The 27,122-nt window shown below is 39.8% G+C and overlaps 1 protein-coding gene and 1 long non-coding RNA gene across 7 annotated transcripts in view; one reads left to right on the top strand and one right to left on the bottom strand.

The window, feature by feature from the left end:
- Positions 1-758: 758 nt before the first annotated feature.
- On the top strand, positions 759-25,529 carry LOC309392091. The gene is made up of 3 exons (XR_014175391.1): positions 759-846; positions 24,221-24,331; positions 24,918-25,529. It is a non-coding gene; the product is annotated as an uncharacterized lncRNA (long non-coding RNA).
- Positions 6,688-27,122, bottom strand: part of CHST9 (carbohydrate sulfotransferase 9) — a 66,820-nt gene continuing 46,385 nt past the window's right edge. For 5 of the 6 annotated variants that reach the window (XM_081953065.1, XM_081953066.1, XM_081953063.1 and 2 more), the window contains 2 exons: positions 14,869-14,906; positions 6,688-8,077 (listed from right to left, as the gene is read on the bottom strand). In XM_081953065.1, coding sequence (XP_081809191.1) covers positions 6,968-8,077; positions 14,869-14,906 — 1,148 coding nt within the window. In that variant the 3' untranslated portion in view covers positions 6,688-6,967. Of the gene's footprint in view, positions 8,078-14,868; positions 14,907-21,125; positions 21,237-27,122 lie in introns of all 6 variants that reach the window. The other variant, XM_081953067.1, reaches the window with a different exon arrangement.

Here is a 27,122-nt window from a genome sequence, read left to right on the forward strand (position 1 = left end):
AAGTCTAATATGGACTTTTTAAGCCCATCCAATTTCTATGGTCTTTAGCATAGGACTAATTAATAGCCACTTCTGACTTAAAAAAGAAAATCAGTCCATCCATCTTCTTCATGGATAAATAGATTTAAAGTAGATGTCTAGATTTTTAAAGTCAAGTGAAATTACCAGTTTGCTATGTTTTGTATAACTCTCAACTAATGATCTTGAAACTTATCCAACTTCAATCAAATGTTCTTTCATTATTTGAAAATGACACAAAATTGATAAGTTGTGTTCCTCCTATTGTGATATCAGTTAGAGATAACCACCATATTTAAACTTGAAATGACATTCTTCTAAAACTATTTATTTGGTAAAATACATTTTATAAAATACATTTTATAAAATAAGATCCATCCTTTGCATCAACTTGGCTATCTTTAATAATAGGTCTGTGTAGAGAGGATACTTAGTCTGGAACAATTTTGAGGACTAATACAGTTCTCAAGAAAAGTAAGGAACACTCCATGCTATCTTCATCCCAAATCATTGTTATTCAGATCTACATTCCCCTGAGTTGGAAATCTGGTCTGCTTAAACTTGTTGCCAAGAATGTAGGGAGCAGATTTGGCAGAATAAAGTTGAAAGAAGAGGAAATAAACAAAGAGGAATTACAAAAGGGGGAATTTAAATAGGGGAACAACATAAAAAGAAAGCCATTCCCAGAACATGATGTTTTGTGAAATGCATTTATTGCCATGAGATCTGTGCCAACATTTATTTTTCTGAACTGACCTAAATAAAATCTACTTCTGCAGGAGCAGAAAGCAATCAACTTTGCTGTAAATATTTCAGCCCTGTGATGTGGTAAGTCTCATATTTATTCATATTTCAGAGAAGAATGCTGAATGTTCTTTAAGTAGATGATCATTGGCTTATGGTCATAGTTGTTGATTTTTTTAAATTGGATTTATATGTCGCCCTTCTCCCAAGGACTCAGGGCGGCGTACAGCATTAAAAAACACATAGTACAAAAGTTAAAAGGAAATTAGAAACAGTCCAAAAAACAAACCCAATTTATATAACACTCACATTTTAAAAATTAAATAAAATTAACAGGCCAGGCCGGCTTGCTGGAAAAGCCAACTTTTTAGGGCGCGTCGGAAGGACCGGAGGCCAGGGATTATGCAAAGCTCCGGGGGCAGCTCATTCCAGAGGGAAGGCGCTCCCACAGAGAAGGCTCTCCCCCTGGGGGTCACCAGCCGACACTGTCTGGCTGACGGCACCCTGAGGAGGCCAAATCTGTGGGATCGTACTGGACGGTGGGAGGCTATTGGTGGCAGTAGGTGGTCTCACAGGTACCCTGGGCCTAAGCCATGGAGCGCTTTAAAGGTCATAATTAATACCTTGAATCGCACCCGGAAGACAACCGGTAACCAGTGCAAGCCGCCTAAAAGGGGCGTAACATGGGAGCACCTAGGTACCCCCATGATAACCCGCGCGGCCGCATTCTGGACCAGCTGAAGCCTCCGGGTGCTCTTCAATGGCAGCCCCATGTAGAGAGTGTTGCAGTAGTCCAGGCGAGAAAGGACGAGGGCATGAGTGACTGTGCACAGAGCATCCCGATCCAGGAAGGGGCGCAACTGACGTACCAGGCGAACCTGGTAAAAGGCCCCCCTGGTCACGGCCGTCAGATGTTCTTCTAAACTAAGCCGCGTATCCAGGAGGACTCCCAGATTGCGAGCCTTCTCTGAGGGGGCTAAAATTTCTCCCCCTATCATCAAAGATGGAACAAGTTGCACAAATTGGGATGACGGAAACCACAGCCACTTAGTCTTGGAGGGATTGAGCTTGAGCCTGTTCCTCCCCATCCAGATCCGCACAGCCTCCAGGCATCGGGACATCACGTCGAGGACATTGTTTGGGTGGTTTGGGGTAGAGATGAAAAGTTGGGTATCATCAGCATATTGATGATCCCGTACCGCAAAACCACGGATGATCTCGCCCAGTGGTTTCATATATATGTTGAACAGTAGGGGTGATGATGATGAATGTTGAGTAAAAATTTACCAAACTTGAGTAAAAGGTTCACACAGATTTAAAGAAATTTAAATTTTCTTCTGAAGCTCTTATTGTGTTCTGCCTTACCAATATCCAAGTTGGCCATCACATTCTAGCTAAGTAAGATAAGTCACCCGAAATTTTTTGGAAGCTGCAAATTAAAGCTAAGTGATATTAAACAGAACTACTCATTCCTGAAAACTGTTGTAATTTCAGAAAACTGTACAGAATATCCTTGTAGGTGTGTGAATCACTTTGGTAAAGATGGACAATCTGCAGCCTTTAGTCACATGAGATTCTATGTTTAATTCCATTCTTTTATTGCAAAGGAGCCATTTACAATAGACTACTTGCAACAGATAGATAATCTTCCTCAAGAAATCTCAAGGCAGACAGAACAAGGAGAAAAAACAGAAAAAAGGAAATTACCTCCATTTTTAAAAAAACTCCTGAAACCAAACAAATTTCTTCAATGAAAGAATATGAGCATCATCAGAATAAGTGCTCCTTTAGGATCGTATCTGGATTATATTAATTTGACAGGATTTTGGAAATGTATATCCTAAGTATCCAAGAAAAGCAGCTATTATCTGAATAGCTTAAGCAACCTTTATTTAATTTATATACAACTTGTAAAGTTATTAGGCATGAAAATCATTTGCAATGATTACCTTTCATCAATTCGCATATTTACAAAAAAACCAAAAACAAATGAATAAAATCATGTACCCCGTTTCCCTGAAAATAAGACCTGCCCAGATAATAAGCCCAATCGGGCTTTTGAGCGCATGCACTAAAATAAGCCCTCCCTGAAAATATTGCAACACAGCAGCAGCCATGAAGTGACCACGCTCGTCGCCTCTTGCACCTCAAAAATAATAAGACCTCCCTGAAAATAAGGCCACGTGCTTATTGAGGAGGCCCTGTTTTATTTTTAGGAGAACATGGTAATGTCTCATTCAGAACCATTCCACAGTTTTTCACTATGTTAGAAATCATCCCTCTAAATTTGATGGGGGCTTCTAAATTAGAAAATGTAACCAGAATGAGAGGCAGAGGTTACAGTTGTATCTTTGGCTTCATTTTATACAGGTAAGGAAAACTACATTTTAGTTGGATTGAGCAGACCGGTCAGTGATAGAACATGCCACACACACTAGAATGATAAGTTAGTACAGTAACTCAAGGAACTGTGGTAAATTACTGCTGCTGAAATCCAGCTGCTGTTTGGAGAACAGCTTCTGGCAGCTGTTGATTGTTCCAGAGCTTAATCCTGGGTCCCATAATATTAGACAGGCTTGAATAACGGTAATGGGTAAAAAAAAGAACACTTCCATCATCCTTCTCCCCACCCCCCACCCCCTGCCACTTATAGATGGAGAAGAGCTGAAGAAGGGGTGGAAGGAAGCCTCTTAAGATAGAATGTGGAAGCTAAGAAGCTCTTGGGAAATGGGAGTATTGTTGGGTCTCAGAGGATTAAGTAGGGACAATTAAATAGAAGGTGAAAGCTATTGCTGGGAAATCTTCACCCAAACTTGGCTAATGAATGGATTTTAAACTTTCTTGGTCAAGGAACATTGATACTTGTAACTTGTTCCTTGACTCCAATCCAGCTCAATCCTTGCAATGCTCTATATGTAGGGCTGCAATTGGAGATGACATGGAAGCTACAGTGGGTTAGTTACACTTAATTGCAACTAGACAAGCCATGGGTCAATCCAGGCAGGTAGGAATAACAACAATTTTGAAGTCACTTCCTTGGTTGAATTAGGCTCTGTGGCTCAATTCAAACTGTTGATTATTATCTTCAAAGCTCTTTATTGCCCAGAGATATGTTGCTCGTGTTAAATGTGAGCTTCTGGTTTGGTCATCTAGAAAGGACTTGATGTCCTTTCCCCACTTCAGAATGCTGAGGAATGGGTCAGGTGACATGCTAGCCCCCTGTTATGAGATGTGTTTCCTTGGAGGTACAACCTCCATTTCAAAGCAGGCATTTCAAAAGACAGTCAAAACAGTATTATTCCAGTGGACATTTGGCCCTTAGGTTAGCTGAACTGAATAACACTATGATGTATTAGATTTTTTATTGATTATTTTTATTACCCGTAGGTGATCTTTAATGTATTATCTTTTCTTGATTTTGTTATATTTTTTTATCAGAGAATGTTTAGATTAGAGCAGGCTATACATGTTGTAAAATAAGTAAATCAATAATTCTACAATGTACTAAAAGAACCCTTTGGCAGATTCACTGAAAATCAGACAGAACCCTTCAAAATAAAGTTGGTAAATCCTATACAGAGAAAGGTTTGGTTTTTAGGTCATAGATGCTGCGGTGTGGCTTGAAATTTGTATCCAGCATTTCCCCCCTTCATTTACTTTGCAATCTGACATGGAACAGTGATCAATCATATTTAGGTTGAGGTAGCATCATTCTTGAATCCCATGCTCCCAGCACTGCACTGTAAAACGACTGCTTCATTCCTGGACTGTACACGCTAAGTAATTAGCTATATTCATAAACTACACTATTTGTCCATAATTTATTTAATAACACTTGATAATTAATCTTATTTGCTAGATTCCTCCAAGATGCTGGCCACTAATTACATGAAGGATTTATACAACACACTAAATTGAAATACAATTAGCTACTTTGTGTTTCAGCATGTTGTATATGCACAGCCCTTTTCTGAATTCCTGACTTGAGAAGCGATTAGCAGGGTAGCCACATGTGTTTTCATCCCACCAACCTTTGTTCTTACTCATATTAAGGTAAGGCAAATTTCTGCTTATATTTGACAAAATACAACTCTTATTAGAATGAGCTGAAAGAAGTGAAGGAAGGATTATTTTGTATACTCAACAGTCATCTTTTTTTCTAAGGAATTCAATAATTTCAAAGTAGTAAAGATCTTTATTAAGATATTACAATAAATACAAGTGAGATAGAGTTGAAATTTGTGTGAAAATAGGGTTTGGGATCAGTGGTGGGATTCAAACAATTTAACAACCGGTTCTCTGCCCTAATGACCAGTTGGGTAGGCATGGCTGGGTAGTCATGTGACTGTGTGGGCATGCCAACTTGACATTACTCACATTGAGGGGTGCTTTGCCTCGCCCCTCCCCTCCTAGCCTCACCCTAATTAACGCCACGGTGGAAGAGCCCTAAAGGTGTCAAAGTACGTGGAGGCAATGTGGCTGCTCGGTTGGTTTTACCCTTTGAGATCATGAATCATGATTGGTCGCTGGGCATTCCGACACTCTGGTCAGGGCACTGCTTGTACAGTGAACAGTTGTGCCAAACTGATCACTCATGCCAGCTCAGGTAGCTAAATCCTCCCCTTCCTCCTCCTCCAGATCAGTTCAGTGTTCATTACTCATCTTATACATAGGATCGTTTGGAAGAGAGGCTGTGCTTGAAAAGACAGGAAGACGTTTTGGTGGAGATAGAGGCGCTGATTGGGCTTATTTCCTAGGATGGAAGCCTTCCATGTTGTGCTTATTTTGAAGGCCAGGCGAGCTGGCCTGCGAGAAGTGGCTGGGAGGGGAGGGGCAAGACATGCTTGCTATTCAGCAAGCTCACCAAACTGCTATCAGCTCTATTGAATCAGTGCAAACTGGCTGAATCACACCATTGTTTGGATATTGATCATGGAGTTTAAGGAAATATTTGATTTCTTATGTTAGAAACAATGCTTAAAAATGCTAAATTTCTCCCATCAAAGGAATATAGGATGGGATCCAATCTGGGTCAGCAACCAGGAACATAGGTTTAGTCTTCCATGCTATATTGGGACTCATGCTGGAGCCCATCCTCAGGGAACATCTTTCTCACCAGGATGTGTGCCCTCAAGTGTGCCTAAGTTTGAAAATTTGGAAGACTAAACTTATTGTCCTGGTAACCAACCCAGACTAGATCCTGCCACATTATCCTGGGACACATATATTTGCCTTCATTCATGAAATATAGGACACCTTGTTATGGAACATTGCTTTAAGAACAGTTAAAAATGCTTAAAATGCACTCTAAACAAATTGAGCAAAATTATCTGATCCTGCAGCAATAAATACAAGGATCCGAAACAACTGTGCTGATAATGAAATGGATCTTATTAAGTATATTGTAGAACAACTTATATTTGGAGTAACTGATGTCAAACAAGGAATGTATACAATAAAAAAAATAAAGAATTTATATATGAAACAAATAAATGTTAAAGGTGTATTTAAAGATGTATTTAATAAAGATGCATTTAAAGCTGTAATTAAATATGTAAATTAAGGTGTGCTCAAATTGTTGTCAAAATTACCATGTGAGGTGTATAATGAAGAGTTGTTTGTTGAAATAGTTGATATTACAGTAGTGAAGTAGGTATTTTATTAGCTAGTAAACTATTTACTATTTATTTTTAATTTTTAATGTGCTTTTATCTGCAATTCTGGCCAATAATAAAAAAAAATCAATAAGAAAATCAGTAGTTGGAATATATATTATTTCCAAGCACTATCTGTCCAGATAGAATTGAGCTTTTCAGGTAGTTAAACTAATGTTGAACCATTGCATACATTTATCTGATAACCCACATATTGCCTCTTCTTAAATATTTCCTTAGCTGATTGACAATAAAAAAACTTACTCTCAGATTTATAAATCCAGCTTTTAATTGCTGTTCCCTGGAATGTAGAAAATGAATTTGCAGGAATCAAATAAATACAATAAAACACAATTGTTTTAAAACCTCTTATCTTAATTATATTGCATTATATTCAACAATTTTCCAATACAAAATTATTGTTCCCAGACATCACAGTGCAATATGTTATTTCCTAAATTTTAGGCAATCACATTTATGAAAATTTTAACAAATCAAAAGCTTCTCCATTTAAAAAAATATATTTTTTTCCCCATAAGTTATAGGTAAGGCTAATTATGCATTACATCAATTTGGAATCCCTCATATGGTACAGTATAGTTAAACATTAAATAATCCAGGTAATAAAAGTCATAAACCTTCAGCCTCTCTGTAGCAGGAATTTCTAATAAGTATTTACTTACAACTTCTGAATTGGTTATTTTGTCTGTGGAGTGTCTGTCTTTGAAATGAGGGAATAAGAGCTCATCTGGAGCATTTATTAGTTTCAAAAAATAATTGGCGTCTTTTTCCAGAGTTTCAAATTTGCCAATGAAATTATAATCGATATCACAAGGATAACAAAGTTTGTTGATTTGCTCCCAATGCGTATCCATACCTAATGGCCGATAGGGATCTAATAGATATTGTATAAATTCTTTAAATTTCACTCCTGAGCCAGTTTTCAGTGCCTCTTTATCTGCATTAGGTCTGTATTTCTTAATAATTGCCTTCCCAAATACAGGATGGTAATAAATGTTTGGATGTTCAAACTTATCTCGAAAAGCAGACACCAACCTTTCCATTGGATCACGGACAAATATAATTTTGGTATATGTTTTTAAACGCTTCTGTATCTCCTTTATATTATAACTATCTAGTTTCTTCAGATGATCTCCATAGTGAACGCTATTATGGGAAATATTAGCAGCAGATTTTGCACGACCACCAAGTACCATCAGAATCCTTTTCCAGTTGGAACAGCCCACTTTAGGAACCTCACAATACAAAAGTTTGTATTTATCTTCCACGTATATTCTAGAGACCATGTGCACAAGGGGAATTTGGGTTCTGTTAATGTATTTTTGGCAAATATCACGAAGAAAAAATTTCCGCCTCTCCTGTATCTCATTGATGGCTTTCCAGTTATTGTTCCTATTAAAGAATGTATTTAAATAATGCTTGTTGGAGGAAAAATTCATTTCTTTGAGTTGTTTAAGAACCTTCTGTGGGTCTTCAGAAAAATTAGTGGTCAAAGAATCTTCTGTTCTATTCTCAAAATAATTGGGCTCCTGATCACCTTCATTCTCAATCAAAGCTTTACTTTCTTTGTGAAAATACTTTCCTGCAATCCAATTTTCTCTTGTTTTCTCAGACTCCTCAGTAGAATAGCTCCCAAATTCCTGTTAAAACAGAAGAAAATGATATAGAGTAAGAGGGACAAAAGCAGTGGCGGATTAAGGCTCACTGGTGCCCTAAGCACTGACAAATCTTGGTGCCCCTCCTTTGTACATACTGTACAAATCTTCATTGTTTTTTTTTCCTTTCTCAACTTTGTGGTGCCCTCTTTGGGCCTTGTGCCCTAAGCATGTGCTTAGTCTGCTTAACAGCAGATGGACAAAACATCACTGGACAAAAATGATATATTTTGTTTTGTATTGGTTTATTTCAAAAGACATTTCTAACAAAAATGGGGAAGGAGGATGAGAGAACATTTTTTTTCCAATTTCAACACTTTCAGATACATTAATGATATTCTGTGCCTTCTTAATAATTACCAAAGCATTTTTATCTAATGTTGAGGTTGTAAATTTTCTGGATGTACCAGAAATTGAATTAAATTTACTGTTTTCTTTTTGAATAAGTAACAAGTTGTATGGAAATATAAAAGTAGGACTGTTCAAATATTTGAGGATAATTATCTCTACTGAAATATCTTCTTTGTTAGATCAGAATCTTTAAAACTGTATAGCATAAATTAGTGATTAAATTAACAAATGGCTGAAAATATGTACCAACCTATCATATAGGATTAAAATAATTTCATGTACTTTGATATTTATGGTTAATTTGTCATCAAAGATATACTGAGCATTAGATTAATTAATTAATATTAATAATTCCTTTATCTAGTCCTTACTTGCGGTAAAAATACAGGTAGTCCTCAATGGTCATAAAGCAGATCAGCATGGGACTGGACCTGTTTTTGCAACCTTTCTTGTGGTAGTGGTGAAGCAAATGCCATGTCATAAAGCAACCACCAACTTCACTAAGCAAACACCACAATTGTTAAGCTTTGGGATGTTTTTGCTGAAAACCAGAAGTAAAAGAACGTTGGTCCTTACCTGAACATTTCTTTTATATAGATTGGCGGGAGGGGCTACAGATGGGTTTAGTCACAGCCTGATTGGTCCAAAGACTGAGGGAAATTTCTTAAAGTATCCTTCCTTCCCTATTGGCTCCCAGGTTCCTCGAGGTCGAATGGAAAAAGCTGCAAAACCACAATGCAAGAAGGACAAACAACAGACCCCCCCCTGATTGTCCCTTACCCGCTCTTTTACTTCTGGTTTTCAGCAAAAACATCCCAAAGCTTAACAACTGTGGTGTTTGCTTAGTGAAGTTGGTGGTTGGTTTATGACATGGCATTTGCTTCATCACTACCACAAGAAAGGTTGCAAAAACAGCTCCAGTCCCATGCTGATCTGCTTTATGACCATTGAGGATTACCTGTATTTTTACCGCAAGTAAGGGAAAGGCATAAAGAAGGCCCAGAGGCCATGGACTTCTGAGGGCATCTGTCCTCTCCACGTTACGTGCTGGGAAGTGGGAGAGTCTATTACTGTACCCAAATGAAGGATTCTCATCGTGTGTGAAAGATGGCTCTTGGGGAAGTTGACAGAGAACCCAGGGACTATAATATCTGAATTGTCAGGTTCAGGTTGTGAATTGCCTGCGTGTGTGATTGGGCCTGAACAAGCACGTCGTCTAGGTAGCATTGGAGTCTCACCGGGTGGGATTGCAAGTGAGCTGCCAATGCTGTCAGGACCTTCGTGAACATGCACGGGGCAGGGGCCAGACTGAATGGGAGAGCCCTATATTGGAAGTAGCGGCCCTTGTGGGTGAAATGGAGAAATGCGATGGGCATTTAGGATCGGAATTTGCAGATACACTTCTGTCAAATCTACAGATGCCATGAAGTCGCCCCGCTGGATCACCAGGAGTATGGACCTAAGAGATAACATTTTGAAGCGCAAGTAAACCAGGTAACAGTTGAGGCGCTTCAGGTCCAAAATTGCCATCCATCCCACCGAGCTCTTTGGGACAATGAATAGGTTGGAGTATAGACCCAAGCCATTCTCCTTCATCGGGACTGGTTCTACCACCCAAATGTCCAGAAGGTGTTGGGTGGCCAGACTCATTAGATGGTGCCATTCCAGACCCCTGGATGGAGGGAAGGTCCTGAACAGCATCAGGGAAAGGGAGAGAAATTCTAGTCAGAGGCCGTCCCTGATGGTGGACCTGACCCAAGCATCTGACGTTATCTGGTCCCACTGATCCGTGAAGGATGCTAGGTGGCTGCCTATGGGCTGACTCAGGTTGGAGACATTTCCTTCTGTGGAAGGGGCGGCCACCCCTCCCTCAGGAAAGAGCTGCTTGGACTGACCCTGGTACCTTCTCCTGTCTTGATAAAAGGGACGGTGACTCAGTCTGTCGGATCTATAAGGAAAGTACCACTGTTGGCAATAGTCTGGGTCAGGTGATCTGTAAGAAGGTCTACAGTAAGGAGCCAGATAGGATTCCTGCTTCTTGGTATTAGAGGGTATGACCTTCTTCTTATCTTTGTTCTCAGCGAGAATCGGATCAAGCGATTCTCCGAAGAGATTGAGACCAGTGTAAGGTGCCACTGCTAAATTCCATTTGGACTTGTCCATTTGTCAGTTGCGAAGCCACAAAAGATGTCTGGACGCTACTAAGGTGGACCGCCTGGGATGCAAACTTAATAGAGTCTAGAGTGGCATCCGCAGAGAACTGCGTGGCCGAGATGATTTTGGTGAGGTCTTGGTAAAGATGCTAATCCTGAATCGGGATGTGGTCCTGTAATTGGCAGAGCTACAATCTCTGCCCTCGTGGTGCAATTAAAATAGGAAGCAGCAGCGGCCAATTTGATAGCCCAGGCGGAAGCGTTGAAATTCTTACGTAAACTAATTTCTGCATGCTTGTCCTCAGGCTTTAGTTTGTCAGCCACATCTCCTGAGACCACGGTAGAAGCATTGGCAAGAGAAGCAATGGGGGCGTCTACCATCGGCAATAGGGCCTGGGAGAATGCCTGCTCCATATTGTAGAAGCAGTGATCATTGCTCCCAGGATTGGGAAAAGAGGAAGGCTGAGCCCACTGGTTTTTGACCACTTCCAGAAATAGTGGTGGAGCTGGGACTTCTTCTTTATCCGTGTTGGTATTTGTAAACATGGCTAGATTGGGATCCCTATGTTGGGACACGGGTGGAGCACCAGTACCAATCTGAGTAGTCTTTTTCACCTTGTGCAGGAGAGGTTTGAATGCCGGAGGTGCAAAGAGCCCAGGGAAGGCTGGGGGATCAGGAGGGACAGTGTCCTCATCCTCAAGAGAACCCAGGTCTGGGTGTGCACCCTCTCCCAGTACTGAGCCCTCTCTAACCACCGATGGAGAAGGGGGCCTAGGTGGACCTTGACCAAGAGAAGAGGATGGAGATCTAGGATGCCTTGAGTCAGAATGAGGCCTTCCCACCCCCTGCGAAGAGCGTTCCCGTTGGAAAAGGCCAGAAGCAATGCCCTTAGTAATTGCAGAGAAAATGAGCCTCCTGATGTTCTCAGGCAGGAGCTCGAGGTCCTCTAGGTCCTCTTCCGAAGGCCCAAGGTTGAGGGGCCCTGGGGGACTAGGTGTGAAGCCGGAAGGTAGTCCCAAGACCCCCTTTCCAATGGATCCCTTCTCCCTATATGATCTCAGAGAGATGGGGGGAGGAGAAGCCACCTGACTGTGAGGCCTAGCAGCAGAGATAGAAGGGAAGGAAGGGCTAAAGCTTCTGGGAGGTGAGGAGAGTGATGAAAGCTGGGCCTCACTGGGGACCTGGATCTGCAGGGAGATTCGGGCCTAATAGTCCTGGCTTGTTTCTCTGCCCTGGCCATTCATTTTTCTAAGGCCTCCTGCCTCCTTAACTTGTCCCTCACAGCAGCTCTAGAAGGGTGCTGGTCAGCAGATGGCCTGGAAGCTGCTGCCCTGGTTCTCAGTCTGCCCTGGCCTTCCTCTGCCACCTCACTTTGGATCACCATAGGGGCCTGTGCTGACTCAGGAACTGTGGAAGCCATGCTACACTTATGTGGCTTAAGCTTGGTGGTAATCTGCACAGGAACCTGCCGGCCTCGATCTATGGCCACGATCCAGGCTGCAGAGTGGAGAAAAGGTCACCTGCCGGCCTTGATTTATGGCTGTGATGCAGGCCGCTGCTGAGCAAATTGGCCGCTTCCACGAGGTCACCCCAAAATGGCCACCATGCCTCGTGGAAGAAGAGGAGTCCACCTGGTGTAAATGGCTCTGAGGCAGCAGCCTCATGATGAGCCAATTCCCTTTCTCTCGCTCTTTCCGGCTAGACAAGCAATTCAGAGCCGCAACACTTGCTTACAAGCCGCAGTGCTGCGTCTGAACTCACGGCTGTTATTCAAGTTATGGCATGCTGTTTGAAGCTGCTGCAGTGTTCCGCCCTTCGAAACTGCGGCAAGGCTTTTGAAGCTGCAGTGAGGTTTTTGAAGCCGCGGCGAGGCTGTTGAAGCCGCGACAAGGCTTTTAAAGTCATGGCACTCTTCAGGCTATCCCAAAGGCAGGAGGTGTGGGCTGAAGCTAAGCAGCCACCTGCACAAAAGCCTCTTCAATGTTCTCGGCTGCAAACATAGCAGCCTGTCACATCTGTATAGCCAGGGACTGGGCAGGGCTCCCCCAGGCCCAGAGGTAGGAGACCAGACCACTCCTACCTCCTTCTGAGGCTGACAGATCAGTCTCTATGGCCAGCAGTCAAAAATTTAGGAATTTAGAATATCCAATCAATCGAATTATTAAAATAAAGCAATAGATAAATTACCTCAATGGAACCAAAGCTAGGGTTTGGACCAAAGACTGAGAGGAAACTGGGGGGCAATAGGGAAGGAAGGATTCTTTAAGAAATTTCCCTCAGTCTTTGGACCAATCAGGCTGTGACTAAACCCAGCTGTAGCCCCTCCCGCCATATCTACACAAAATACTGATTTTCAGCAAACAACATTATAAATCATGGCTTTGTGACCATGAGATACTGCAAACAGCCATAAATGCTGGCCAGTTGCCAAGCATCCAAAATGTAGTCATGTGACTACGGTGTGTGTGTGTGTAGGAATGGATGGCTGTTGGAAATTTGGAACTGGGTAGTTTACAACATAATTCAAACGGTTGCTAAGGGACATGTTGTAAATTGGGACTACCTGTAATCACTTATGAAGAGGTTTCTGTCGTTTGTGTTACTATTCATAATACAATTTTTTAAAAATTCTGAAATCATATTTCACAGGGAACTTGTATAATCGTCTTAAAAGGATTCCATTTTTAAAAATAGTTTTTAAAACTTGAGTTTTATTATCAAAAATACAGATCCCAAAATGATGACCATTATGCTTATTTGTAATAAATAAAACCAACAGCGCATAAAAATTCAATAAAAACAAAACAAAACAAAAACTCCAGCATACTAATAACTTTAAGCATTTTAAAATCAAGGATATGGGAGAATATCTGAGCAGTTTGGTAAGCTGAACAGCAACGGTTTAACTGACGTTTTGGCTGATCAGTTATATCTTAGGTTGGTTCAGTTACTTAAATGTATTGGCATAAGCTGCATTGAATTAGGGACAGAAATATAAAACAGGCCACTTGTATCAAGAATTTGGTTTTGTAACCTGATGTAAGAGACCACTGATCAGGGGTGAAATTCAGCAGATTCTGACAGTTTCTGGACAACCAGTAGTGGAAATTTTGAGTAGTTCAGAGAACTGGAAAATACCACCTTTGGCTGGCCCCAGTGGGGTGGGAATGGAGATTTTGCAGTATCCTTCCCCCAGGAGTGGGATGGAGTGGGAATTTTGCAGTATCCTTCCCCTGGAGTGGGCTGGGAATTGAGATTTTGCAGTATCCTTTCCCTGAAGTGATGTGGGAATGGAGATTTTGCAGTAATCTTCCCTTGCCACACCCAACAAGTCATGCCCATAGAACCAGTAGTAATTTTTTTTGAATTTCACCACTGCCACTGATAGATGCAGCCTTCTCACATATACTAGGGACCAGATGTGCAATTAGTTCCTAAGCCATCTATCATAGATTTTCTATATTATTTATTAATTTCCTGCCTTTTTTATTATTGTAACTCAAGGTGGTAAACATCTCCCCCCTCCTATTTTCCCCACAACAATAACCATGTGGGGTGCTTTGGGTTGAGATGACTGGGGCAAAGTCACCCAAAATTCTTTCATGCCTAAGGCGATTCTAGGACTTTCTGGTCTCTAGCCTGCATCATAAAGATTGCCTTGAATTTGATTCAGGAACCAACAATAATGGTTTCTTCAGAGCAGGTTATTATCTTCATAATTGGTTATCCTCACAGAACTAGATGGTACAGTTCACATTAATCAAAGTTTCCCGGACTAGCCCTATTATGTACACATTACAAAATCCATTCATTTCATGAATTTCTATGGTTAATTTATTCCTGGCTACATCTAGTAAAAAAGCCAGAGAGTCCATTCCAATCTCCATCTGAGGCTGTGGATCTTGGAGTACCTCCAGTAAAAGAGTCACAGCATGCATCCATGGTTTGAGCAGTCCATTTTGGGGTACTTCCCCCTCCCCAAACACATAATTCTGTTGGACAGCTATTAAAGAAAGTAATAATAAACAGGTCCTTTTGCTACATAAAAACAGGCATGATGTTACCTGTGCTTGATCATCTTAGTGCTGGATTTCTGCTACCAGCTCTCCAGTCTGTTTGATTGCCTAGAGGTCTTCATTGGTTTATAAGATAAATCATAAATATCTAGATGCATATACCTGTACTATGTCTTCTCTTATAAAAATGCAGAATGCATAGACTTTATTAGCTATGCAATATATCTAAATATATCTTAAAAATGGTCAAAATACCTGAATAATCATCTCCAGTTGCATTTTTTCTTCAGATCCTGAAAAAAAAGAAAAAGTTTTCATTTCAGAGAAAAGTGATCATATGAGTTTCGAAACAAGGTTAAGGGGAAAAAACAGCTTTTAAGAGTGTTTGAATCACTCCTATTGGCTTTTATAAAACAACTTTTTGGAGTGTTGCAATAATGATTTGTCCCATTTACAATAGGTGAACTCTTGCTTGTTCAAACTCTTGCTCTTCATTCTGTAAGATAGCCATCCTCAACAATACTTCACAACAGGTCAAACACATGAGTCTAATTTTAATCAGTCTATTTATTTTAGTAGTGGATGTTTCAAATACAGAAACTTTTCCAGTCTCGCCAGTCCAAAATGAATTCTGGGAACATATTAGTGTCAGAATTGTAGGAGAAGCACTGGCATAGCCAGAGAAAGGAGTTAAATGAGGCATCAGTTTAGAAGTGTTACATTGCCACAAGTGAATTAAAATTAACCTCCTTATTTATTTATTTATTTAATTTGACTTCTTAGTCGCCCCCTCTCCCCCCAGGGACTCGATTGCTGTTGACCCTTATCTAGTTTTAAACAGGTGCTGTCAGTCTTAAAAGATTCCTGTGCGTAGGTTTTAACAAAAAGTCAGTTAATTGACTTTTTGGAAACCTACTTTTTTGCATCTCACAATAATACAGTGCTTCTCAATTATTTTCTGTCATGCCCCCCCTAGGAAGAAGAAAACATTTCGCGCCCCCCCGCGTGACTGTAAATAGTATCATTTGTCTATAAAATTGTTATAAGTACACCTCTGCATAACACTGTATCCTTATTAACGTATAAGAGAATAAAAAAAGAAAAATGTGGATCAATTTACAACAAAGAATAGCTTTATTAACTGTAGCAGAAAAGATTTAAAGGAGCACAGCTAGAACATATATATACATATATTTATATATAGAGTATCACAGAAGTGAGTACACCCCTTAACATTTTGTAAATATTTAAGTATACTTAAATATTTACAAAATGTTAAGGGGTGTACTCACTTCTGTGATAACACTGAAGAAATGACACTTGTATGTGCATGTATACATGTTACGGTGAAAGTCCGAAATCTGGTGAATGTCGACATTCACCGGTGAATGTCGACATTCACCAATCTCGCTTGGTGAATGTCCGAAATATTTGCTAAATGCCCTTATTTCTGACTTACACCGGTGAATGTCGACATTCACCAAGTACGTTTTCCCCTCTCTTTGGGGAGGAGGAGAGCCAGAGGATCGCCTCTCTTTGGGGAGGAGGAGAGCCAGAGGATCGCCTCTCTTTGGGGAGGAAAGTACGTTTTCCCCTCTCTTTGGGGAGGAGGAGAGCCAGAGGATCGCCTCTCTTTGGGGAGGAAAGTACGTTTCCCCCTCTCTTTGGGGAGGAGGAGAGCCAGAGGATCGCCTCTCTTTGGGGAGGAAAGTACGTTTCCCCCTCTCTTTGGGGAGGAGGAGAGACAGAGGATCGCCTCTCTTTGGGGAGGAGGAGAGCCAGAGGATCGCCTCTCTTTGGGGAGGAAAGAACGTTTCCCCCTCTCTTTGGGGAGGAGGAGAGCCAGAGGATCGCCTCTCTTTGGGGAGGAAAGTACGTTTCCCCCTCTCTTTGGGGAGGAGGAGAGCCAGAGGATCGCCTCTCTTTGGGGAGGAGGAGAGCCAGAGGATCGCCTCTCTTTGGGGAGGAAAGTACGTTTTGCCTCTCTTTGGGGCATCCTTTGAGGCGATCCTCTGGCTCTCCTCCTCCCCAAAGAGAGGGGGAAACGTACTTTCCTCCCCAAAGATAGGCGATCCTCTGGCTCTCCTCCTCCCCAAAGAGAGGCGATCCTCTGGCTCTCCTCCTCCCCAAAGAGAGGGGGAAACGTACTTGGTGAATGTCGACATTCACCGGTGTAAGTCAGAAATAAGGGATTAACTAGGATGGGGGTGTCAAACTCAATTCATTGAGGGCTGCATCAGGGTTGTGTATGACCTTGGGGTGATGGGGTGGGCGTGGCCAGCTCACTGTCACTTATGTTGGGGCGTCCATGGGGACCCGAGAGCTCTGCCAGTGAGAACAGGCTCCAAGCTTCATTTTTAGCTGCAGTGGCCTCCTGCAACCCTCTGCCAGTGAAAACAGAGCTTGGGAGGGCTGCATGCAGCCCTCCCAAGCTCCGTTTTTGCTGGCAGAGGCACTGTGGGCCAGTCCTTCGCGGTTTCCAGGGTAGCTCCACGGGCCAGATCTAAGCACCCTGTGGACCAGATCTGGTTCCCGGGCTTTGGGTTTGACACCCCTAAACTAGGATAACACATTACTGAACAGTCCTATAATAATCACATTTATATTGCAATTGTGTAAATGTTAAATGCAACACATAATGTAACTATTACAAAAAATAATATGACTTTTAACAAATAAATAATTAAAGAAGGAATGTATGACCACTGGAACCAATCTACACTGCATAATTATAAAATTTTTGATCTTAACTAAAGGGTTTGCACAAAAGCATTTTATACTTCCAAAATAAGGAAAATCCAGCAAGTTCATTTAGGAAAAAAAAAGAAGATTGTAAAAGGCTAGAATTGTTCCAATAACCTCCTGACAGTTGTATAATTTAAAATGATATGATGGAATACAAGATTAAAAAAACAAAACAAAAGGGGCTATCCTTTATTTTTTGAGTTCACAATGTTATCTTCATTACTAAAAAAAATTCATATTGTTTGTGGAAATTCTTAATCAAACTCCACCAATCACAAATTCTGGACTAACATTCCTTTTTCAGTTTGACAGTGTCATAATTTGTAGAGCTCACAGGATGGATGTGGAATTATATGAGGCAGCGTTAAATCAGCAAACAAATATTCCGTTTGTTTCTGTTCAAACACTGAATGTTGAAGATTTCCCATCGTCTGCGAAATTGCAACTTTCTCTGCATGATAACAAATGAATTAACCTGATTCACATAAGCTATAGAACAGCGTATTTAATAAAGAAGTTGGTTTCCTTGTTTGATAAGGGAATTCAATTAAAAATTCAGGATTTATACCTTTAAAAACATGAAGTATTTTCAAAAGCTTGCAGATCTAAATGAACTGTTTAGTTGAACTAAACCATTGTAGTCAGATCTTATGCTGATAACATTCTCATCATAAAGATTCTTTTAGGTTTTGAATATTTTTTTATTTTGAATATATTTAAGCTGTTCAACAGAGAGATCTCTATCTTGCTGTGTATTCATAGTTATAGAATAGACCAAAGGCAATCCATTCCCGCTTTGTTAAATACAATACAATACAATACAATAGTAGAGTTGGAAGGGACCTTGGAGGTCTTCTAGTCCAACCCCCTGCTTAGGCAGGAAACCCTATACCGTTTCAGACAAATAGCTATCCAACATCTTCTTAAAGACTTCCAGTGTTGGGGCATTCACAACTTCTGGAGGCAAGCTGTTCCACTGATTAATTGTTCTAACTATCAGGAAATTTCTCCTCAGTTCTAAGTTGCTTCTCTCCTTGATTAGTTTCCACCCATTGCTTCTTGTTCTACCCTCAGGTGCCTTGGAGAATAGTTTGACTCCCTCTTCTTTGTGGCAACCCCTGAGATATTGGAACACTGCTATCATGTCTCCCCTAGTCCTTCTTTCTCTTAAGCTAAACATACCCAGTTCCTGCAACCGTTCTTCATATGTTTTAGTCTCCAGTCCCCTAATCATCTTTGTTGCTCTTCTCTGCACTCTTTCTAGAGTCTCCACATCTTTTTTACATCGTGGCAACCAGAACTGAATGCAGTATTCCTAGTGTGGTCTTACCAAGGCATTATAAAGTGGTATTAACACTTCACGTGATCTTGATTCTATCCCTCTGTTGATGCAGCCTAGGACTGTGTTGGCTTTTTTGGCAGCTGCTGCACACTGCTGGCTCATATTTAAATGGTTGTCCACTAGGACTCCAAGACTCCAAATACATTGTGGAACAACTAGTCAGAATACCAAAGTGTCAATTTATCAGTGCTCACAAACTTTCCTAGGATTCCTAGAACCATTTTGAATTAGCAAAAGCAAATACAAACTAAGAAACAATTTTTAACTTGAATAAGGTAAAGGTAAAGATTCCCCCGTACATGCATGCTATCTTTTCTGGTTCTATGGGCGGTGCTCATCTCCATTTCTAAGCCAAAGACCCAGTGCTATCTGAAGACTTCTCTGTGGTCATGTGGCCAGCATGATTAAATGCAGAGGGTGCATGAAGTACTGTTACCTTCCCACCAAAGTGGTCCCTATTTTTCTACTTGCATTTTTTATGTGCTTTCGAACTGCTAGGTTGGCAGAAGCTGGGACAAGTAACGGGAGCTCACTCCATTATGCGGTGCTAGGGATTTGGACTGCTGAACAGCCGAATCTTCTGATCGACAAGCTCAGCGTCTTAGCCACTGAGCCACCAAATCCTGGGAAATAAATGTATGTACATGGTATCCACTTAATACATTGATCCAGGCTTAAGTCATTAATGTTCCAATGTTAAAGCAAGGCCCTACACCTTATTTTGTTACTAGTTAAAAGCAACCTTAAGGTATATTAGGCTTTTTCATTGGTACTCTGGAGAAAGGTGAAGTGATGTGGCAATTGTTGGGAATAAAAGAAGAATAGGAACTGAGAATGGTAGCAGCAAATTCTATGCCACTCTGATGACTCTGGGTTAGTAATACCATAACTCAGGGTTAGTAATACCATAACTCAGAAGTGGGGCAACCCGTGGAAGAGGGAATGTCAATTTCTTATTGAATGAGTTGGTTTCTTTATCTGGATCTCTGGTTTATAGGGCTGTATCCACCTTTTCATTATATATATAGATAGAATCAGGCTTAAGTCTGCATTCTCTATTCAGGCAGAAAATTAAATGTCACCATCTACCACGCCACTCAGAAGATAGATGAGGAAGAAATCTTATTCATCTTGAGCTTTTAAAAATATAATAAAAATAAAATAAATATTTATGTTCAACAAGTAAGTTGATAGAATGTGATGAAAAGTACTATACTGGTACAAGTAAGAAAGTAACTTCCCTAATGATCTCCTAAAATAATAATCTTCCTAAAAAATAAAACAAAATCAAGATTACTTATTGCTTTAGGCTATGATAGAGGATTGCCTCTTTATGGTAATTACTTCCTGCATAATAGTGTAGTATTTTGTTTTGCAGAAATGTTTTTTTTTTTTGCTTTGAGAAAGAAAATCAACATTATTCAGGCAGACTTTCAGTAGGCAATAGAGTTCACTGAGAACATCATTGTGAAAATTCACATCTTGAGGCTACTTTTTTTAACCAGATAAGGCACTCTCTTTTTTGGGGGTAATAAAAGATTAAGGCAAACGTATTTTAAACAACCTTTAATGATGTACAAGATGCGAGGAAAGACCTATGTTTTCAATCTCTACTTGGATCAACTCTATTTTGCTCAAAGGTTTGTGGACTTTGAATACTGATGCTTTCCTGCTTCCCACTACATTTGTTTTTAGGCTATTTTTATTCACTTTAAAGGAATTTTAATAACTTTGTGTTGACAACATAGACAGCTGGGACTAAGAATTAAAGAAAAATTCAGTTGCTGACTTAGGAAGGAAGTGACATCAATGAGTTTCAAAAGACAGCCAAGAGGGAAAATTGAATTTGTATGTTTATGGTCTCCCATTTTGTTGTTTTGACAGGATGCCACCAAATGCAAATTAGATGATCAACTTTATAGCATTTATATCAAACCAACAAAGAAATGATGTAACTGTACAATTAAGTTTTGATAAAAAGTCCACTGACATAAGGTCTCAAAGGCCAAAAATAATTTATTCCTTGGAAATTATTTCTGTAAGATCCATGACTATTACAGTACACTATCATTTCGCAACAAGGCTGATATGGAAATTTGTATTTGTATTTACAGGTTTGCTGATGTGATGCTATTAGTGCTAATATTAATATCCCTTCTTAACCTAAATAATTAGCTATGTCCTATATTATTAAATCTGTCTCAGAATTATAGTGCTTTAATATTATCATTTTGAAATTTATTGTAAATCAATATAAACTTCAAAAAAATTTCCTCTTGTGGAAGCTTTCTGTGAGGATTGAATGAAGAGTATTACCATCACTTCCATAACTTAGTTTAAATAGAATATTTTAATAAATGAAACAGAAAAATAATTCTTGAAATGAGCTCTTATATTACCTGTATTGACTTCTCCATATAATTACCTGCCAAGGATGGATGAGCTTCTTAAAGCCATCACAAAAGAACTTTGTCTTTTCAACCAGTTCCTGACATTGTCTTCCATCTCTTCATTTCAGTTAAATACCATAGATGCCCTTTGAGAAAAAAGTAGAAGTCACAGTGCCAAGTCTGAATTGTATGATAGATGGGGTAAGATTTCACAATTGCCTGATCGGTGGCTTATTAAGTATAAAGCCTAGCATTGTCATGTGGCATCAAAAATTCTTTCTGGTTCTTTCAAACTTGGTTTAATTGTTTCACGGTGTTGCAATATACTGTTGTGAGTTAATATTGCCAGTTGGATGGAAATCGATGTGAATAACATCCCCCCATCCCCAAAAAATTGTAAACATCAATTTTAATGCTAATATCTGGTTTTGAAATCTTGCTCCATGAGTGAAACTTTGTGATGATATTCCAGGAGCCAATGCTTTAGTTCTGGGTAATAATGATCAGTCCATGTTGTGTTGGCTGTCACAATGTTAAAGATTCCTCATCTTTATTTTTGTTAAATAACAATTTCAGGCAAATTTCAACTCCTGAACTCTAATCTTTGTTGTCAACATACAAGGGAAAATACAATAAAATTTTCTAGTATTAAAGAACATCAATAGTGTGATCCTTATGTTCCTATGAAATTCCAAGCTGGACGGCAATTTTTATTTTAGTGATTTGCTGATTGTCCTTAATCAGTTCATGAAGCTTTCTCATGTAAAACTTGTTGGCTGCTGTCACAGGATATCCTCTCTTTCTTGACCACACAGATCAGCTCTTCCTAATTCACCATATTTACATAGGCTGTTCAAGTGAAACACAGTAAAGGTAGTCCTTAATTTACCACTACAATAGGGTTCAGAATTACTTTACTAAGAAAGGTGGCAGTTAAGTGAGTCATGCTTGCTTTTATGACTGTTTTGTCATGCTTGTTAAGGAAATGACTGCATTTGTTGAATCACATGGGCATTAAACAAATCCAGCTTTCCCCTGGACTTATTGGATATCGCTTGGGAAAGTTGTAAATGAATGCAAGTGGCCAAGTGCCATAAATTTGATCACATGACCATGGGGATGCTGCAATAGTCAGGTGTAAGAACTGGTCATAAATCATTTCTTCCAGTGCTGTTGTAACTTTGAACACTGTATTCACTCACAATCATTACCATAGACAACCTGCATTTGGCAGAGAATTTCAACTGGAAGGACTTTTTCAGCAATCAAAAAATGGTGCATTGCTTAAGCGGCATTGATAAATATTCATTATATGTATCTATTTCATGAACAAAAGCAACACAAACTTTTCTTTCAATTTCTGCCAACTAAAGTAAAAGAACAGATGGTGAAGAACCTATCAGCTTCTAGAATGCCAGTACTACCATCTTTTGGTGACTTATAGCATTGAGACATTACTTTTCATTCAATTCTCCCAACTTCTGGTTTTTGCATTTACTCTAGTTTCAAAGTACTTTCTCATTAAAAACTGATCTGAGTAGCTTGATGTATTCTAGGCAACCCTCATAGTGGAGAGTTGTTCATATTTATTTATATTATACATTCAACACTGGCAAATTGCTTAAGAATAATGCAAGCTACAGACCAGAAAATGTAAAATGAATTTCTTCCTATAAAGCAGTTTTCCAGTAGTAACTGGTCAGAGGGGTCCCCCCCCCCCCGCCAAGATGTTTTCTAAAAAAATGTTCTTGTACATAAGGTGCATCCAATTTAATCACAAACCTATCTGTAAATAACAGGTGTCGGCTTCATAATGCATTAATGATCTTTTCTTTAGCATTTCATAATTCCAAAAAGCTGCACAGTGCCAATTTGCCAGATATTCCAACAACATTAAACTTGAGTTGACATTGATTGAACCAAATGAATAAGAGTTGACCTTTTAGAGTGTTAGACTTTTCATAGCATCTTATGTCTCTCCTGGCTATTTTTGGGGTGACAATCTTTGATATGAAAGCAGCCTTTTAATTGTCAGATTGTAATAAGTATACAGAGCTGTTCCTAAAACATTCAAAAGATCCTGGGAATGTAAACATTTGCAAGAGTGAATGCAGCCAAATATCTTGTATTGACCCACGTGTGCATGTTCAGTTTCTAATAAAGTCATTACAAATACTACAATCTAGAGCAAAATAAGATGTTCTTATCAGATTGCCAAAGGGGCTTTCATATGAATAGATATTTGGAGTACATATTCACTAATGCCTTTGTGAATAAAATAATGAAAATTGAAATTAAATTCCAACTATAAGCCAATAATTACATTAGTTTTTTTTTTTAATTCAGCCCAGTAAAATCCTAAATTGAACCATTTTTACAGTGTATTCCCAAAAGTGATCAGTAATCACTTGAGCTTTGTCAGCATAAACAAGTTGGAAGGATAGAATCTGGGAGCAATGAAAAGAGTGCTTCATAATTTATATCGTGTTTCCCCGAAAATACGACAGGGTCTAATTTTCTTTTTACTTAAAAAATATGGCCTTATAGGGGAGGGTTTATTGTTTTGGGGTTGCCGGGCAGCTGCTTCCTTGCGAACTGGCCCCTGAAGAGCCGGGCACAGCCCCTGAGGCTGTGCCTGGCTCTTTAGGAGCCAGTTCGCAAGGAAGCAGCTGCCCGGCAATTACCCCCTGTGGCCAGGCAGAACACCACTCCCCATCCTACCGATATCCTGAAGGCGCCAAGCAATGTAAGCACCTTTCTTCCCCCAGGCTCCTGCGGCTTGGCACCTTTAGGATACCGCTATGTCAGTGAGCAGTGCTCTGCCTGGCCGGAGGGGGGGTTGTCCAGAGGGGTTATTTTCAGGGTGGGCTTATATTTTTGCCCATGTGAAAAATGTGGCAAGGCTTTAGTTTCAGGACAGGTCATATTTTCAGGGAAACACGGTAACATGTAAGATGAAATTTGGCATTTTGGGAGTGATAAATCAGTTTTTTCACGTGAATAAAATAAGCAACTACTCTCACTAATTTAAAAGTTTCATTTTGTCTGCTACAAACTATCCATCAGAAAAAGGCACAGAGAAAATATTAGATAAATTCTCACAGATGTGTTTTCCCATTTCTTTTCACAGCAGTTGCTCTTCCCTGCTTGGAACACTGTTGTTTTAACATGCCAAGGTTTCCTACCCTGGCTGATACAACTGGGAGGATCTCAAAGGAAGCATGATGAATTCCAGAGCCAGGTAACGTATCAAAAGCTCCCGCCTGATATTATCAGGTCAAATAAATCCTTCCTATTGCTCTCATTATAAAGGGAAAAATGAGAAAAAGAGAGAAGACAACTTTCCTATCCAAACAATACACTAGCACGATTTTTTACTGTAATTCATATAGTGTCATATGGTGTAATGTGGAACATCAAATCATGCACCCGTTATGTGCATGGAGACATTGTCTCACAATGATGTATGTATACTCATAGTCTTTAAAGTAACAGTCTATGTCATGATGCTGGAAAACAGATCATAAAGCAAGTATATATATCAAGATATGAGTATCATCTATCTAAACTACATTTCCTCAATTGGACATATATGCCAAGTGAACATCCTCATCCCTGTCCTATTCTGATTAATACACTGTGTAACTAGAATGAGGCAAAGGATCACTTTCTGGTTATTAGGCAGTATCGCCATTTCTTCTGTTATCTAGCCCTTTATTAATAGTTTTTATCATGTCATAAAGCAACATAATGGTTTGGAAGTTGGCATTTCAGTTTGGCATTATTATAACTATATTTATGTAATTCTAATGGTATCTTTCCTGCAGGGATGCAGTGACTCAGTGGCTAAGACGCTGACCTTGGCAATCAGAAAAGTTGGCTGTTCGAATCCCTAGCACTGTGTAACAGAGTGAGCTCCTGTTACTTGTCCCAGCTTCTGCCGACCCAGCAGTTTGAAAGCACGTAAAAAATGCAAGTAGAAAAATAGGGACCACCAAAGTTACCTTTGGTGAGAAGGTAACAGCATTCTGTATTCCTTCGGTGTTTAGTCATGCGGCCACATGACTATGGAGATATCTTTGGACAGCGCTGGTTTTTTGACTTTGAAATGAAGATGAGCACTGCCCCCCTAGAGTCGGGAACGACTAGCATATATGTGCAATGGGAACCTTTACCTTTACCCTAATGGCATCTTTCTAGCTAAATCTGAGAAAAGTCCACCTTAAAATCTCTACTTAAGTTTAGCAGCAGTTGACGATATGATACACAGCAAGCCAATGCAACTACAGAAAAATATTTTTTACTTGTGTATTTAATATTAGGCTACTGTAATTCCTTTTCCAGAATACTACTGTACCAATAAAACAATTGTAGCAGCATGAGTAGCTGGAATATTCTGATAAAAGTTGCTAATTATTTGAATATTAAAATATTTTTCTTAAATTTATATGATGGCTACTTATTTTAGAATAAAATATCAGTAAAACAATCATACAAAACTTCTCCAGAAAGCATCTGTGGTCACATCAACCCTTTCGCCAGGAAAACATTAACAAGGGCTTCCCATTGTCGAGTAGGTCATAGAGGGTGAGGAAAAGAAAGGGAGAACAATGTAGAGTTAAGGAAAATAATAATACCATATGTTCCAATGCACACAAAATCCTATTCATTCTGGTTGTCTATTGTTCCTTCTTGTTGTCATCTAGGATCCCCTTGCTCATGCATGCCCCCAAACACATTGTTAGTATCTGTTTAGCATTTCCAACATGGTCATGGAAATCAGAAGACAAGGCCCATGATAATGGGGAGAATCTATTTGTCTGGAATGGTATAAAGACTCGTGCTTTTTTCCCCTTCCAGTCCTATGATTTTATGATTCTAGGAGTCCTATTTGTTTACAGTAGTATATGCAAGAAACTGCAATAAAAGTTATCCCATTTGATTTCACTGCTGGATATGCTTATCAAAATTTCAGTATGTCTGAAAGCAATCTGATGGGGATATGCATAGCGGCGACCTGTGCAGTAGGAAATGGGCATTAGTTAGTTTTAGTGCTGCAGTTGGAAGGACCATGGCAACAGAATTTAAAATAACAAATGGGTCTATTTCAACCACTCTTTCTCTACAGTTCTTTGTTTTGGAACTTAGAAGGCAATTGACTGGCCTTGGGTTCGATGATTCAAGGAATTCTCAGTTTAAACTTGGCCCAGTGGTGGGTTTCAAATTTTTTTAGAACCTCTTCTGCAGGTGTGGCTGCTTTGTGGGAGTGGCTTGCCGGCCATGTGACTGGGTGGGAGTGGCTTGCAGATCATGTGACTGGGTGGGCATGGCCAACTTCTAAAATGTGGTGAAACGCACTTAACAACGCTCTTGCTTACCAACCAAAATGTTGGCTCAGAAACTCTGGCATTTGAAGCACGCAAGTCTTAAAGCTCTCAAGTTACAAGACCCTTGCACCCCTAACCCTTTAGAAAAAAAACCCAGGGGTGTTCAAACTTGACAGCTTTAAGACTTGTGGACTTCAACTCCCAGATTTCCTCCTCCAGTCATGTTGGCTCAGGAACTCTGGCATTGAAGCACACAAGTCTTAAAGCTGTCAAGTTACAAGACCCTTGTATCCTTAACCCTTTAGAAAAAAAACCCAGGGGTATTCAAACTTGATATCTTTAAGACTTGTGGACTTCAACTCCCAGAATTCCTCCTCTTGCCCTTCATCTTGATGAGTGCGGACGGGCGAGGGGAGGGAGCCAGAACCGGTTCTAAACGGCACTGTAGATTTGTTGAACCTCTTCTATAGAAGAGGTTAGAACTGGCAGGAACCCACCTCTGGTATGGTCTCACCTATAAAGTTTTCTTCATTTTAGGTCCAATCCCTGGATTATATACATATTTCACTCTATTCCACTATATATTATATAGCAAAAGTGTGGCATCCGCATCTGTTCTCTAAAGATCTTGCCATTTTGTGGTTATTTTTAATTCTGTGCAATAATGTACCATACATATGGATGCTTTTCTAGACATTTCTAGAC

Source organism: Natrix helvetica, assembly GCF_964273705.1.
Source record: "Natrix helvetica genome assembly, chromosome: 4".
Classification (NCBI taxonomy): Eukaryota; Metazoa; Chordata; class Lepidosauria; order Squamata; family Natricidae; genus Natrix; species Natrix helvetica.